The 14,966-nt window shown below is 34.7% G+C and overlaps 2 protein-coding genes across 2 annotated transcripts; one reads left to right on the top strand and one right to left on the bottom strand.

Annotated features, from left to right (window-relative positions):
* Window positions 1–3,587: 3,587 nt before the first annotated feature.
* On the bottom strand, window positions 3,588–7,249 carry LOC121807353. Its single transcript, XM_042207573.1, has 6 exons — window positions 7,151–7,249; window positions 6,768–6,867; window positions 4,300–4,414; window positions 4,128–4,217; window positions 3,941–4,039; window positions 3,588–3,848 (listed from the first exon to the last, which is right to left on the bottom strand). The coding sequence occupies exons 2-6, from the start codon at window positions 6,833–6,835 to the stop codon at window positions 3,747–3,749; spliced, it is 474 nt and encodes a 157-aa protein (XP_042063507.1). The 5' UTR covers window positions 6,836–6,867; window positions 7,151–7,249; the 3' UTR covers window positions 3,588–3,746.
* A 3,769-nt stretch (window positions 7,250–11,018) lies between these two features.
* Window positions 11,019–13,666, top strand: LOC121806470. The gene is made up of 5 exons (XM_042206519.1): window positions 11,019–11,215; window positions 12,771–12,885; window positions 12,983–13,072; window positions 13,176–13,274; window positions 13,354–13,666. The coding sequence occupies exons 1-5, from the start codon at window positions 11,148–11,150 to the stop codon at window positions 13,453–13,455; spliced, it is 474 nt and encodes a 157-aa protein (XP_042062453.1). The 5' UTR covers window positions 11,019–11,147; the 3' UTR covers window positions 13,456–13,666.
* The last annotated feature ends 1,300 nt before the right edge of the window (window positions 13,667–14,966 follow it).

The raw sequence follows: 14,966 nt of genomic DNA, 5'->3' as shown, positions 1-14,966 counted from the left end.
ATTGCCGTATGTTAAATCTCTGGGTTGGCAGGCACAGTATACCTTATCGAAACCAACATACCGTATACTTTATCGTACATACCGTATATTTTATCGTAAATGCGATATGCAAAAAAAATCATACCTTTACCTTTTCAAAATTTTTCGTATATCAAACTTCGGTATACCTTATTTTCGGTATGATAATTTTCCATACCGATACCGTACCTCATTTTTGGTATATCGTGCCGAAGTTCGGTATACCTGACTGAACATAAATGGAAATAAAATATTTGAGTTTTTAGAATATTATTTATATTTTATAATTTAAAAATATATTGAATATATTTTATTCATAATTATATTTATATTCACAATAGATTTTATAATTTTAAAATATATAAATTATATTTTATATATAATTATATTTATATTTTACGGTATATACCTTAATTTACGGTATATACCGAATTTCGATATGCCGTAGTATACCTCAGTATATGAAAATTCATACCATTACCTTATCACACCGTACCGAAAATCGCTAACTTTCCAATTAAACAATATCATTAAATCCTTTCTCACTTTTATCGCCAATTTTTATCTTAAAATCCGTCTTGACATAACTATCTTCATATTCTATTGTGACTTCTTCAATGATGTATAAAAGGTTAGATTTCAGAGTAATCAACATGATTAAACGTAATCAAGTAACTAAAAATTGGGGAAAATAGCATTATTTTGATCTTTCCAATTAAACAATATCATTAAATCCTTTCTCACCCCTTCGGAACATAACCTTAATTTGGCACCTTTTAGACCAACTCGGCCATCTCAACATGTTGCTATTTGTGTTTCAGTCCTATATGTAGTTGTCTTTAACAAACAACAATACTTACATGATCCACTCTCAATTGAGTGAACGGTGGGTAAACCGTAAACTTCAAAAGAATAATTAATCACACATGATGAGACTATACATGCACTTTTCCGTAAAAATAATTAAAAATTAGAGTAAATGTTAAAATTGATTCTGAATATATGTCCATTTTACAATTTTGATCATAGGCATTATCTTTAAAAATTTTCATCCCAAACAATTCAACTTGTATCACAATCGGTTCAAAATTAACTTTTTCGTTAAATTTAATCGTCAACTGGTTTTAAATTGGATTTTGACCAATTTAATAATTTTTTAATAAATTTTAATTAATTCGACAATAATAATGATTATTTATAAATAAAATAACTTTTATTTCAAAAACACTTCTCATTCACGAAATTCATCTTCTTCTTTCAGCCACGACGTATAAACAAAGAACCCTAGTTCTTGAGTGACTCAACTATGTCAGCTATGGAGGATCTGCTCCTCCGAATCATTCACCGCCTCATCAGGTTGAAGTCTTCAATCCAACTAATGCCACCAATTCACCAGAGAAATTGGTGAGAAATCTGAAGTCAATCAAACTTCCAATTGTGTAAGTGAAGTCTCAAAGCAAAATCAGACTCAAATTCCAGATGAAGTTGTTCTCGAAGCAAAATCAAAGTCAAATTCCAGATAAAGTTGAAGTCTTGGCGCAAAATCAGACTCAAATTCAAGAGGAAGTTGAAAGCTCGAAGCAAAATCAAACCCAAATTCAAGATGAAGCTGGAGTCTTGAAGCCAAATCAGACCAGTATTCCGGCCACAGAATCTCCCGAACTAGCAAACACCACGGCTAATTCATCGCCGGAATCTTCCTCCGGAGCCAAGAACATCTTTGCAAATGGTGAAAAGGGTTTGCCCAAGAATCTAACTTCTTCTGTAATGAAGAATCACAAAGTCTCAGGAGAAGGGGACGGATGATTTAATTAACTCTTTGATGAATTGCAATTTGTTTGATGGAAATTGGGTGAAAGATGACTCGTATCCACGGTACAAGCCTGGTTCTTGTGCTCTGATTGATGAGCAATTCAACTGTTTCTTCAATGGAAGGCCTGATAATTACTACGACAAGCTCAAATGGAAGCCCAATGGCTGCACTCTGCCGTGTATTTTCATCGGAGGGGGCTGAATTGGCTCAAGTGTTAGAACTCATTTGTTTTTATTTTATTTTGTGCTTTAATAGTATTTAATTTGTATTTTTAAATGATAAGTTCTAATAATAATCATGTTTAAATATTGTAAATGGGTCAAAATCCGATTTTAAACCTGTTAATTGTTAATGGATCCGTCAGTTTTGGGTATAAATATTATTGTTTAATTAATTAAAATTTATCAAAAAAATGATTAAATTGGTCAAAATTCGATTTAAAACCCGTTGACTGTTAAATTTGACGGAAAAGTTAATTTTGGACTGATTGTGATCCGAATTGAAATAGTTGGGATGCAAAAATTCAAAAGATAATGTCTAAGACCAAAATCGTAAAATGGTCATATATTCAGGATCAATTTTGACATTTACTCTAAAAGTATAATAGCTAAAGTTTTACCTCTCTATTACGTTGATATGGAGGGCTTTCCCTCTTATCTATATAGTCGAACTTCGAACTTAACTTCAGTTTTGGATTTTATCTTTGCCTTATTTCTGAATTGAGCATTAGCCTTTATTTGAGCTATATAATGTTTATAAAGATAAGTTTCAAAATTAAATCTAAGAATATATAATTAGATAAATCGTTCATGTAACCAAACAAGATATGATAAATTAACGTTTAATTTCACACGATAAGATAGTGATACAAAGTCTAATATATGGTGTGCACATGGAAACCATATAGTATAACATATTTACGAAGCCAAGCATGAAATAATAGAGATAAACATACAAGTGGAGGCATGCAAAACCAGTGTTGTCCTCCTGTAATAAGCTATTTGAAGTCAATATTTTTTATAAAACTGGTACAATCTATCAGGCATGACGAAGTTGATGTCGGTGCCATCCATTTCGCTTCGCATAAACTTGAGCACTACACGACCCCAAACCCTCCTCACTGGCTTCGACACAAGAAGAAATATCTTGCGCGCGATTCTCCAAAACAGTAAGAGCATGCATGAAATCAGATATTGTATCATCTTCCTCATTATAATATATTCAATGGTGTAGCTAAGCTACCTGCACCTTGTTATATATCACACACAAGATTTATTTTTGTGATAATGCAAATTTCCAGACTTATCACAACAGCCACATATATTTCAATATTCTTTGAATATTTTGAAGACGTGAAAATTAGAAAGAAAAAAAGGGTTTCTGATAATATGTATAGTTATTTTTCAAGTCCACAAGTTAAAAGCTTAATAGCGATTCGATTGCTACATATGCAAAGAAAACTATAGAAACTGGTTTTGTCTCTTTTGTGCGCCGAAAGAGAACCACGGCTCACGTGGTGCTTTCTCATTGATTGTTATCTAAATTCATCACATCAACTAGTATATTATAATTTTTAGGTAATTAGTGGCGAGCAAAATTCGAAATATTAATTAATTGGATTCGAGTTTTTGGTGATATTAGGATAATTTGATTTTTTTTAATGTAAAATTTAAAATTTCGAATCGATTTGGATTGATTTTTCCAAAACTAAAATAACTGAAAATTTGAATTTTGACAGATTAGATTATTTCGTAGATTAACCCGTAAAATAATATTTTCGTTGATTAAACTGAAACATAGCACTGTTGAAGTGATGTGATAAAAAATACTGCAAAGCTGTAGCCATGATAATCTTGTGAAAAAAAAGAAGGTTGTGACAAACCAAGTAAAGCTGAGTATGGGTTAATCCTAGTAGCTAATTGGTTTTTGCTTTAGTGGCCTTCTTCTTTGGAGATCTCCTTTGCAATGAGTTCTTCATGCCAATGAAGAAGAGAAGAGCTCCAAGCAATGCCAAGCCCTAGAGAAAATATATGTGCATGTAACATCCACAGATGATTCAAATTTACTTGAAACTTAAAGAGTAAAATGGTTTTCAGATTCAAAGCACACCTGTGTAAACTTGAAAAAGAGCTGATTAAACTCTTTCTTGTCAGCTTCGTAGTTGTAGAAATCGAACAGGATGGGAGTTGCGATTGCTTGATGCAGTAGCTATTACAAGAATTGGAACCCGTTAGAAACAAGGATAAAGCTCACAAGACCAGAAAATGTGCATAGAGTGGATGATGAATACACGTACCAGGATCGCAGCTCCAAAAGTGCTGTCAAAGACGAATAGGAGGCTTCCGAGAGATTTCATGATTATAGCACCCAATATCAAATGTTTCATCTGCAGTCATAGTTGTCCAAGTCAACGCGACATGAACAATAAGGCTTTGCTACACATAGTTAAGTAGATATAAGCTCCTTACATCTACATGAGGGAATTGAATTCCAGTTTGGGTTGTGACATGTTTGGAGAAAACGTCGTATTTCAGCTTCAAACTCTTTGCTGCCGGCCCACCATCAACTCCAAATTCATTGAACCTGAAAGCGTAGGATGCATAAGAAATGTGCTTCACAAATGTATAGCTACTATCCTAGCACAACTGCAATGGGATAGCTGAAAGAGGGCTCAGAGGTCCAAATATTCGGCCCTTTTTGTAGTACACTCAACATACTGAAATGAAGTGCGTACATCATGGCACCAGTTCCACAGCTAAATTGCTTATTAAAACTCCAATCATCTCATATAAAGAGAAGTTGACATGTCTTTAATCGACTCAGAAGAACTGATGATCACGCACATAATAACCATGCCTTGTGCATTAGGACAAACATTGTTTTATGACAACGGAAATATCTCAAAGATTACAGGATCACCACAGTTAATAACATTCACACAAAATATTTAAAAGATAAATGCAAGATTAAGGCCATCCACAACGCTGTCTCTATACCGTCTCTTAAACCGTCTCTTAACTACTATTTGAGCACTATTTGAGGGCCCCACTGTCCTTTTTTCCTCCATCTCTTAACTAAGAGACGGAGGCTGCAACGCTCCGTCTCTTAACCGTCTCTATACCGTCTCTTAATTACTATTCATTCAATTTAATTTATAATTTTTTTTAAAACCCAATTCAATTTAAACAAACACACTTTATTAAAATTAAAACAAAATTAAAAAACACACAAAATAAAAAAACACACAAAATAAAAAAAACACACAAAATAAAAAAACACACAAAATAAAAAAACACACAAAATAAAAAAAAAATTAATCGGAAGGGCTAATCATCTTCCGGAGGCGGTCGAGGTTGAGGGGGAGTCGGAAGGCCAAGTTGTGCTGCCATATGCACAATTCCGTTCCACCAGGCCGCGTATTGGGAGTGCGAGAAGCGGGATGTGTAGTTGTGTGTAAATGAGGATGGGTTTAGGAGTATTTATAGAGTAAAAAATTTAATAAAAAACAAAAAAAATATAAAAAAAACAAAAAAACGGTAATAATACCGTTACAAAAAATTTTTTTTTTATTTAAATTCGAATTTTTAAAAAAAAAAAATATTTATTGCGTCAGCACGTGACGACGCCCACTCGCGGGCCGGCGAGTGGGCGTCACGCACGACGCCGGGCTGCGCCACGTCGCCGAGGCGCGTGGCGAGCCAGCTCGTCTCCTGGCTCGGCGAGTCGAGTCGCGCGACGAGACGGGACGAGATGGAGGCTGCAACGCGTCTCGCCGGGGTCTCGTCTCGCTGAGACGAGACGCGAGACGCCGGCGAGTCCCGTTGTGGATGGTCTAAAACTTGATGATAGAATCAAGAGCATCAATTCAACAACAGTCATTACAAATCTCAGTTCTAATCCTTCAAGTGTGGAAATCCAAGATAAAAAGCAATTTGAACCATTAAAGGTAAATGATGAAATGAATTAATGAACTAGTTCATTTTCTTTGTTCACACAGAAAATAATACGATTATACGAGTTCCTATCCTGATCTAAAAAATGATGATCAAGACACTAAAAGTTTGCTAACTAAAGTGCCATAAATTCTTCAACAATATGTTGGATAGTAGCAGAAATCTCTCCTGTTGTTAGAATGGAGAAATAAACATGCATCAATAAGCATAAAGTGACATTATATAAGCAGCAGCTAAACAAGTTTTCAGCTAATTATTACATCCATTTAATGATCCTGTGGCTGAAACATTCCATGAGATCCTAAACCACCAACAACCAGTTTCAGGATTGAGCCCAGTTCATGGTCCAGAGTAGTATTATTATAAATTAGACATTTTGTTTGAATACTTAAAATGGTGGACCACGGGTAGTTTTTTATGTAAATAAGTATTATTGTGAGAGTAAATTATAAGAAATTATGTTCAAATAACACAATTGTTGCAAACTTTTGATGGATGGAGTAATATGTTTATCAGTAAAAACTGAAGAACCAATGGCATGTGTAGGGAGTACTGATCCATCTAATCTTCCATTGATAATAAAAAACAGTGGATCTATCAAAAAATGAAAAATAGAAAAGGTCAATAAAATAAGACATGAATCTGAATTAACTAACCACTCCTATTAAGCATCCTGATACTAGAGTAAACAATATTCTCTCATGATTCAACTCAAACTGCAACCCAAATATTTGTTTCATTTAAGCATGAGTGGAGCTCAAGCAAGTTCAATCTGCAAGTTAACAGTGTAGCTCTAAGCAAGAAACAAGAAAAATCAAGTCTTTAAACTCCAAACCTAAGTAGCACACAATACTATTCAAATTTCAGAGTGGAAAGTCAACAATTGTGACAAACAAGAGCAGAATTAGAGTGAAGGAAGATAAGATAACACAAATCGGGAGCATAATGAAGAAGAGCAGATCTGAGTGAGAAACGGGTCTTACTCTTGATAGGCGGAGAGAGCGAAGACAGAGACGAAAAGCAGTCTACCGAAGAAAGATATGAGCGCCATTGCAGCGGTGACAGCTTCCGAAGTGGAGAGACCTCTTGATACGTGAATATCTCCAAGAATATCTCCAAATCTCTCTTATTTAGTTTAGTATTGATTTAGCATATCTTTTCATATTTATTAGGATTATTTTCTTGTTCCTTAAGTTAGGGTATCCACTATTATAAATAGTGGACATTGTTATTCTTTTGAATCATTCAATCAAGAAATAAACTACTTCCTCTCAATCTCTCTATTCTTCTCTCTCTCTCGTCCGCACCTTCCCCCAAACTCTAGTTCTTGCGAAATCGTGAAGTTGAGGAACTTCTTCCTTAACACCTCTCTCCTCCGAAATTGGAATCTGGTTTCAGAGTCTAGATTTGAGCAATTCAAAGACAGAGATTCAAACGTGGGAGCGAATGGACTGCCTTTTATACCTTTGAAAAATAAAGGTTCCACAAAAATAAAGACAAAGAAAAAGGAAAATAAATTGTTTGCCCAATTTTGAAAAATGAACGTTTCTTTGATACGGAAATAGTAAGAAATTTTAAAGAACACGATGAATCTGAACATAAATACTTTGACTTCAAAATTAAACATGACTCTATCGATCCCTAAAAATTTGTCATCTATTTCCATTTTCGTCCGTCCCTAAAAAATTATCTCCTTTCACTTTTATTACCATTTTTGGTAATGGACCATACATTCCATTAATTCATTCACACTCACATTTTATTATAAAACTAATACTTCATCCGTCCCATGTTATTTGCACCGTTGCTTTTCGGCTCGGCACAAACTCCTTATACTGTTTATCGTTTAAGTTAGAATTAATGCATATAATTAATATGTTAGTTTAAGTAAAGAGCTCTTTTATTAAGTGATGTCTCATTACACTTAAAATTATAATTTAATTACACTAAAAAATCAATCCCAAATTTACGGCCTAAAATGAAAAGCGCGAGTAACATGGGACAGAGAGAATATATAAAAGTAGGATCCACATGCCACCAACTTTTTCAACTCACTTTCTGTTACATTTCTTAAAACCCGTGGCGAGTCAAATGGTGATGAATTATTACTGATGGGGGGAGTAATATACTAGGCCAATTAGTGTGAAGATTTGTTTTTTAAGCAAACACGATGCTGCGACACAACTTTTATTCTTTTATTCCATATGTTTAAATTTAGCCAAATGCATATTTTATATCCTGTTCATGTCTTAAAAATTGGTCTAGCATAGTGCAACATAAAGTTCAATGAAACTTGTTAGCATCTTATGAGTATATAAATGGTGCAATTTGAAAAATTAGTATTAGTAAGTAAAAAAAGTTAGTGGGTCACATATGTTTGTTGGGAGTGTAAAATAAGGTTATAAAATTAGACTTTGTTTGGCAGGTAAGCTGTGCTAACTGGATACTCTGTACTAATAAATTATCTTTATTTACTAGTGTTAGAACCATCATACTTATTTAATTATGCTATCAAATGATTGTTGAGCATAGATAACGTTCTATCTTAAATCCATCTATCTTGTCAAATGAAGCCATAGAATAATAGTAATATGTTGTGGGTAGTGTCTATAAATGAAAAATGACTAATTTTAATGGAAGTACTAAAATATAATATTTTAGAAACGATCAAAGTATTTATTGAATATACTATTATTTAAAGTTTCACATATGTAAATATATAGTAGTAATTAGTAATATATTTATCTTATCTTCACATCAACTCAAGTTGCTCGTTTGATACATGATCGCTGAATTCCATCGTGACAACATAGTACAATTTATTTTTTGATCTGACATGAACTTCTTGTTGCAAGCTTGAACTCTGAAAGTAATATACAAAGGGGGGAAGATAGACGAATAAAACATTTGATTATCATATTTTCAAAGTGAATATAACAAGTAAGCAATAATTTGAACGTCAATGAATCAATGAAAGTGGCTAATTTCCATTTGGTCAAATTCCAATTGCAGAAAATGCTCAGTGCTTGGCAAATAAACGTGGATGCACCTACATATATAAGCTTGGTCCAAGAGATAAAATTACGACTTAATTAATTGGACCGTCTATATTTTGGTTCTTGCTTGGCTATTGATGTTAGAGTTAGATATACAAGTATTAAGTATATTTTCAAAAAAAAGTGAGTGGCACATATATAGAGTTGTGTGTTTTAAATGAAGTGTAGTGCATGCATGTTGGTTGTTTTATGGAATGGAACCAATGAGCAAATAGTAGTACATTTTGGGGTAGTCAAAGCAAGCTCAGTAAACTTACAAGTTGATTACGCAAATGTAGACTCACTTTGTCCAATAATCGGAATATTATGGGATGCCACTTGTATTAGTATAAGTGGACTCAAATTCAACAAAAGGCCACTGTAGTAATGGAGTAATAACCAACCCCCAATATTACTCCTACTTTCCTCATCTATCCATCTTTAAGAATAGACACATACCGTCTGATCATTCATCTAGTCTATCCGTCCCCATTTCCGGCCCAAGTCCCCTCCACTTCATCATTCCTCTACAGTTGCAGCCCAGGCCCCAACTGTTCTAACCCTGCAGGCCATAACCCGGGCCGCAACTAATAAATGACACTATTCACAACTTCAACCTATTTTACACGTAAAATATAAAAAAACCGGAAATTTATAACACGGAAAATTTCATTTATAACACGAGAAATTCATTTTTAATACAAAAACAATAAATTATAACCTAAAAAATATAAAAAAAATAGAATATTAAAAAAAATTCAAAAAAATTTTGCAAATCTACGTCACGTCGCCCCTCTCCTTCTTCTTCCTCCTTCTTCTTCCTCTCCCCCTCCCTCTTCTTCCTCTTCCAAAATGTAAAAATTCAGAAAAATAATTGCAAATCTGCAGCACGTCGCCGCCCGTCTTCTTCATCTTCCTCCCTCTTCTTCCTCTTCCAATTTTTGGCAAAAATTCCTTCTTCCGTCACGGCCCCTCTCCGATTAACGCGCGCTGGGCCGGGCCCAGGCCGTGCCGCTCTTCCGTGTAACGCGTGGGACGGGCCGGGACTCGCGATTTGCGGGCCGGACCGTAGCGTTAAAGATGCTCTTAATTCCTCCAACCTAAATTTTAGTCACGAGAAAATTAATAGATAACCCATTAAATTAATACGTTGAGTAATGACTTGCACTATCACTCCAAGCAGTCAAATTGTTGGAAAAAAACAAACGTAAAATAAAATATGTGCAAATAATCGCATTAGCATTTAGCACGGCCGCCTAAAAAGAAAATTAATCATTCCCGCTTTAATCATTATTACTGTACTTCTTGATGCCCTCACATATGACTCATGAACTGCTCACTCCATCTTGCAATACGTATATTAAACTTTGCATGTTTTATAATTATACATTAATATTTTAAAAATGTAAAAGATATATTAAATTAATTTATCAAATATTAAAAATAAAATATTTAATACTACATGATATATTTCTAAATAAAAAGTGAGAAACATACTGATACTCATAGTAGTACTTTTATTTAATAGTATTCCCTCCGTCCCACTCAAAATATTTATGTTTTTATGCGCCATGGGATTTTACGAGAAAGTCTTACGTGGAATAAGTAGAGAGAAAAATATAATTAAATATTTTAATAAGGAGAGATAAGAGAAGAATTTATTTCTTAATAAAGAAAACGGATATTTTGAGTGTAACAAACTAAAAAGGAAAGGTAAACATCTTGAGTGGAATGAAAAGATGATACCCCGTTCCATAGTATTAGAGTCATTTTTGCATTTTTGGTGTTCTATAATAGTAGAATCATTTCCTTTTTTTTAATAAAAAGTGGAGTAACATATTTTCCCACACTTATTTTTCCCTCTTTTCTAGTAATTTATTATTTCTGGATTTTCATCTCTCCTACTCCTTATTATCAATTATTTAATATATTATATACAATTTTTTTTTAATTTTTATTGCAGAATTACTATGAATCGATGAAGTATTACTTAATTGTCACGATTCATAGTAGACAATTAAATACAGAGTAGAGACGTCAATTTAATCAAGCTACCTTAATAAAAGTGAATCTAAATCTAAAATTTTAGTACTACATCTAAATTTTTTTAAAATAGAAATATATTGACGTGCCGCAACTTTTGAACATTATTAACTCAAATTATTATCTAACTATAATGCAAAACCAAGTGAAATAAATACTCCTCCCAACAAATTACCCAACTGGAACTGGAATATCGGTCATCCCTTCTCTCCATTTACACACAACTTCTTCGAAGAGCGAGAAGAAACACGCACAACACACAGTCAAAGGCGAAGGGCTGGAGAAATGGGTTTCTTTTCTTTCCTTGGACGTGTGCTCTTCGCTTCCATTTTCATCCTCTCTGCATGGCAAATGTAATCAATCCTTAACCACTCCTATTATATCTTCGTTACGTCTGCTTTTTGCTCAGATCTGTTTTTGTATTTGCGTTTGCTTCCGAAAAATTGTTGATGCATATCTCCCAGGATTGCTGCTCCAGAAATATTCTTAGATCTGGATGCCCCTTATTTGGCTGGGATTCTCAATTTTCTGTTTTCGTATAAACTTTAAAAGGTTGAATTTGTTGTTTTATTGGATTTTTGTTGTTTGGTTCATGTATTTGGTGTTTTGATCTACGAATTAAATATTATTGTAGCACTGAAATGGTTCATTTAATATTCTAATCCACATGTTTTTTAATTTTAAATTTTCCAGCGTTCACTGCGATTTTTTTTATTTGTGGATTCTATTAAATTTTCACTTTCGGTTCTTCAATAATCGTTATTTTCTGGAGATTTGACTCTTCGGAATTTGTTTCATCTCGAATTGTTGTTCCGTGGACTAAGACAGTCATATGCATTTTGATACTCATTAATATGGATTCAACTTAAACTAATTTTCCCTCATATTTGGAGGAGATTTAGCATTGATAGTAGCTTCATTTGGATAGGGGTCTCATTGGTAGGAGCATAATGGAGTGGAGCGTAAATTCCAACTTACTGAAACGGATAGATGTTGGGGCAGTTATTGCTTCCAGTTCTTGTTTGTGCCCTGGTCAATTTTGACTTCCTTTCATTCATGTTGAGAACATTGATTCCTTTATATATGCCTTGTTAAAAGAAAAGTAGAAGGATTCTAGGTAAAGATTTGTTTGTGAGATAATTTTCTGTAAAAGGTTAATCAGAAAATTACGTTATCTGTTGTTTCCTGGATTTTGTTGGTTAAAATGTGGAGTTCGGAAGACGGATATGCAAATGATACTGGTAAATAGGAATTAATAATGTTACTCATTAAACACTGCTGATATCTGAAATTTGATGCTATGTCTAAACTGGGATGATACTAAGCTTCTATTCTGCACACACACAGAAGTGGTTGGGTAGGGGGTTTAAATGACATGTGTCACAATACTCATCACGGGAAATGTGATTTTTGAGTTCACACTGATTATGGGTCTTCATGTTCATGTATGACCTTGGGGGTGGTGAATGACCTATTTGTACATAAGCTGGGGCTTGCGTGTTATATCCTCAACTGCCTAGTGCCTAGTGCTTTGATAAAGTTTTATAATGCTGTTTAGCATCTAAAACTCGTTTAATTGCTTGATATGTTTCCTACGTTGGAGATTTTTGTCTAGCACCCCGTCAGCATGAGCGGTTTTGACTTGAGAGGCCATTGTCATATTTGTTGAGTAAACCTCTTAAGTCATTTTCTGTAATTGTCTTTATGAGCATATTAAATACTAATTTATTGCCTCGTTTTATACATGTGTCTCCTAGTTATTTGGTTGACGTTAAAATTAAACTTGTCCGCAGATATGCTAGACCATCCCCAGTTGTTTGGCCCACAGTTCTTGGTCTTCTTTCTATTTTTATTTACATTTTCGGAGTAGTATTCATTTTCTTGACGTATTTGCTTGCCCCTTTTCAGGTTCAATGAATTTGGAGACGATGGTGGACCTGCAGCAGAACAGTGGGCTCCCAAATTGGGTCTTGTCAAGAAGTATATTGATGGAATAATTGGGAAAAACAATTTCCACATTGATGTAAATCGAATTAATTTTGTGCTACTCTATTTTCCTTGAAAACTCTGAATCATTGGGTGATCTAATGCCATATGATGCCTGATAATCAAACATACAGGCCAGGACTTTCGTTGCTGCATCCATCTTTCTAAATGGGTTTGGAGGACTTCTATTTGTCCTTGGCAGCAGTTTCGGTGCTTATCTACTGGTGAGAAACCCTATCCTGCCTTTGCTCTCCGATATTTTCCACTCATTCGATCGGTTAAAAGCAAAACAGCACAAAAGCTAATCTTATCTGCTCCTTGCAACAGATGTATTACTTGATATTGACAGCTCCTTTAATGTATGACTTCTACAACTACGAAGCTGGAAAGCCAGAGTTTTTCAGAGTCTTATGTGAGTTCCTTCAGGTACGAAAACAAGTCTCAACACCGTTATTTCCTGTGGTTGCATGTGCTCGCGTAACATTTTTCATGAATTTCCTATCAGTGTGCGGCACTTGTTGGTGCATTGCTGTTCTTCCTCGGAATGAAGAACTCGATTACAAGGAAGCAACCCAAGAGAAAGATCACCAAATCGAAGGCTGCTTGAATGCAACGAGAGAAGCAGGCTCTGGGAAATTGTTTAGAGGAGGTTGAATTCAAAGGCATAGGTTAAATTAGGCAGAGTCGATAAACTATTCAGTGTCAGCTCGCCAACATTTGGTGCTGTATTTCTCTTAGTCAATTTTTTAGACTGGAACCCTTTTTTTTTAAAACTAGCAATTTGATTTTTTGTGCCTAATTTTTTCTTCATTTGTTCACATTTGAAGGCTTTTTGCTACGGAAAATATCTCGCTTTGATATCTTTTTTACACTTGATTATGTTCTAGCATAATCGTTAGGTATTCTCAGTTTGACATTTCCAGGTGTGGTCTTACTGGTTTATATTGCGATCAAAATAAATATAAGCTGAGATCGAATAAAGTCACATAATCAGCTGACAGCTACAAGCAAAAATGCAAGATTTGAGCACCAATGAACACTCCATAATTTGAGAGAGGTGCTGCTTGCACTCCTCCGGACACCCCTTTCGTTTCATCATCTTTATTACAGTGTGTCACGGGTATGGGCAGTAGTGAGATGCCTAAATTACACTTTTGTCTCTGCTCTTTCTGGCGATTCAATCGCGCACCCACCATAGGGACCTTCAGCAATATCTCCAATGTTTTCTGACATTTGTTGGAGTTACATCTGGCTCAAGCAGCTACCTGTTTCAAAGATGACTAAAATCTTCGGTACAAAAACAATGGCTAGAATCTGTGACTTGTACTGTGGAACAAGAGAAATGATCTGTGAGGTTGGTGTTTCCAGCCTCCTGAAATATCAGACAAGTTTCGGTTGGTAATGCCTCGGTATGACTATGGAGGTCTCTACTTCTCTTATTGCTCAATCCTAGCCTACTTACTTGAGGTCAAGCAACCAGATATAAACCTGAGCCATACACTTGAAAACATTTACTCCCTTCAAATGTTTTAGGTGAAAGAAGTTAACCATCAAGAATGGAATGAGATTATGAATCTCTACATCCTTCAGATGTTATTTTACCAGATTTTCCCATGTCCACTTCCTCCCCTCGGGCGATAGGGAAAACATCATCAATGGTCATGTTCTCAGTGGAAGAACAATATCTGTCAATTGGAAAGTATTTTAATTCTTACATATCCTATTTATCATTATCATAAATTGTAGTTACATATTTATGACTACCTAACTTTGAATAGCATTTATAGCATTAGAGCTTATGTAATACTTTTTGTTGCTGGAATTGTTGCAGGCTCATCAAGTTACTAATTATCATGACTTGAGAACAGAGTCACTGTGTGTAAGTAGACCTAGGCTTGATAAGATGGTGATAAAGTTCATTTCATGCATCGGTTTAGGGTGAAATGTACGCTACTTGATCAGTTTTATTGCGCAAAACAAGTGTTAAATGTGCAGAAATGCTACTTGACCAAGGCAACTAGGTCAGACTGATCAAGCAAGTACAATAGGCGAAAAATGCCAGATTTCGGGGGAAGTTGATCAAGGGGAGTAATCAAGCAGTTAAGGAGGGGATCACTG

This window comes from Salvia splendens, chromosome 6 (genome assembly GCF_004379255.2).
Source record: "Salvia splendens isolate huo1 chromosome 6, SspV2, whole genome shotgun sequence".
Classification (NCBI taxonomy): Eukaryota; Viridiplantae; Streptophyta; class Magnoliopsida; order Lamiales; family Lamiaceae; genus Salvia; species Salvia splendens.
The sequence above is the reverse complement of the archived record's forward strand: the minus strand, read 5'-3'. Positions and strand labels throughout refer to the sequence as shown.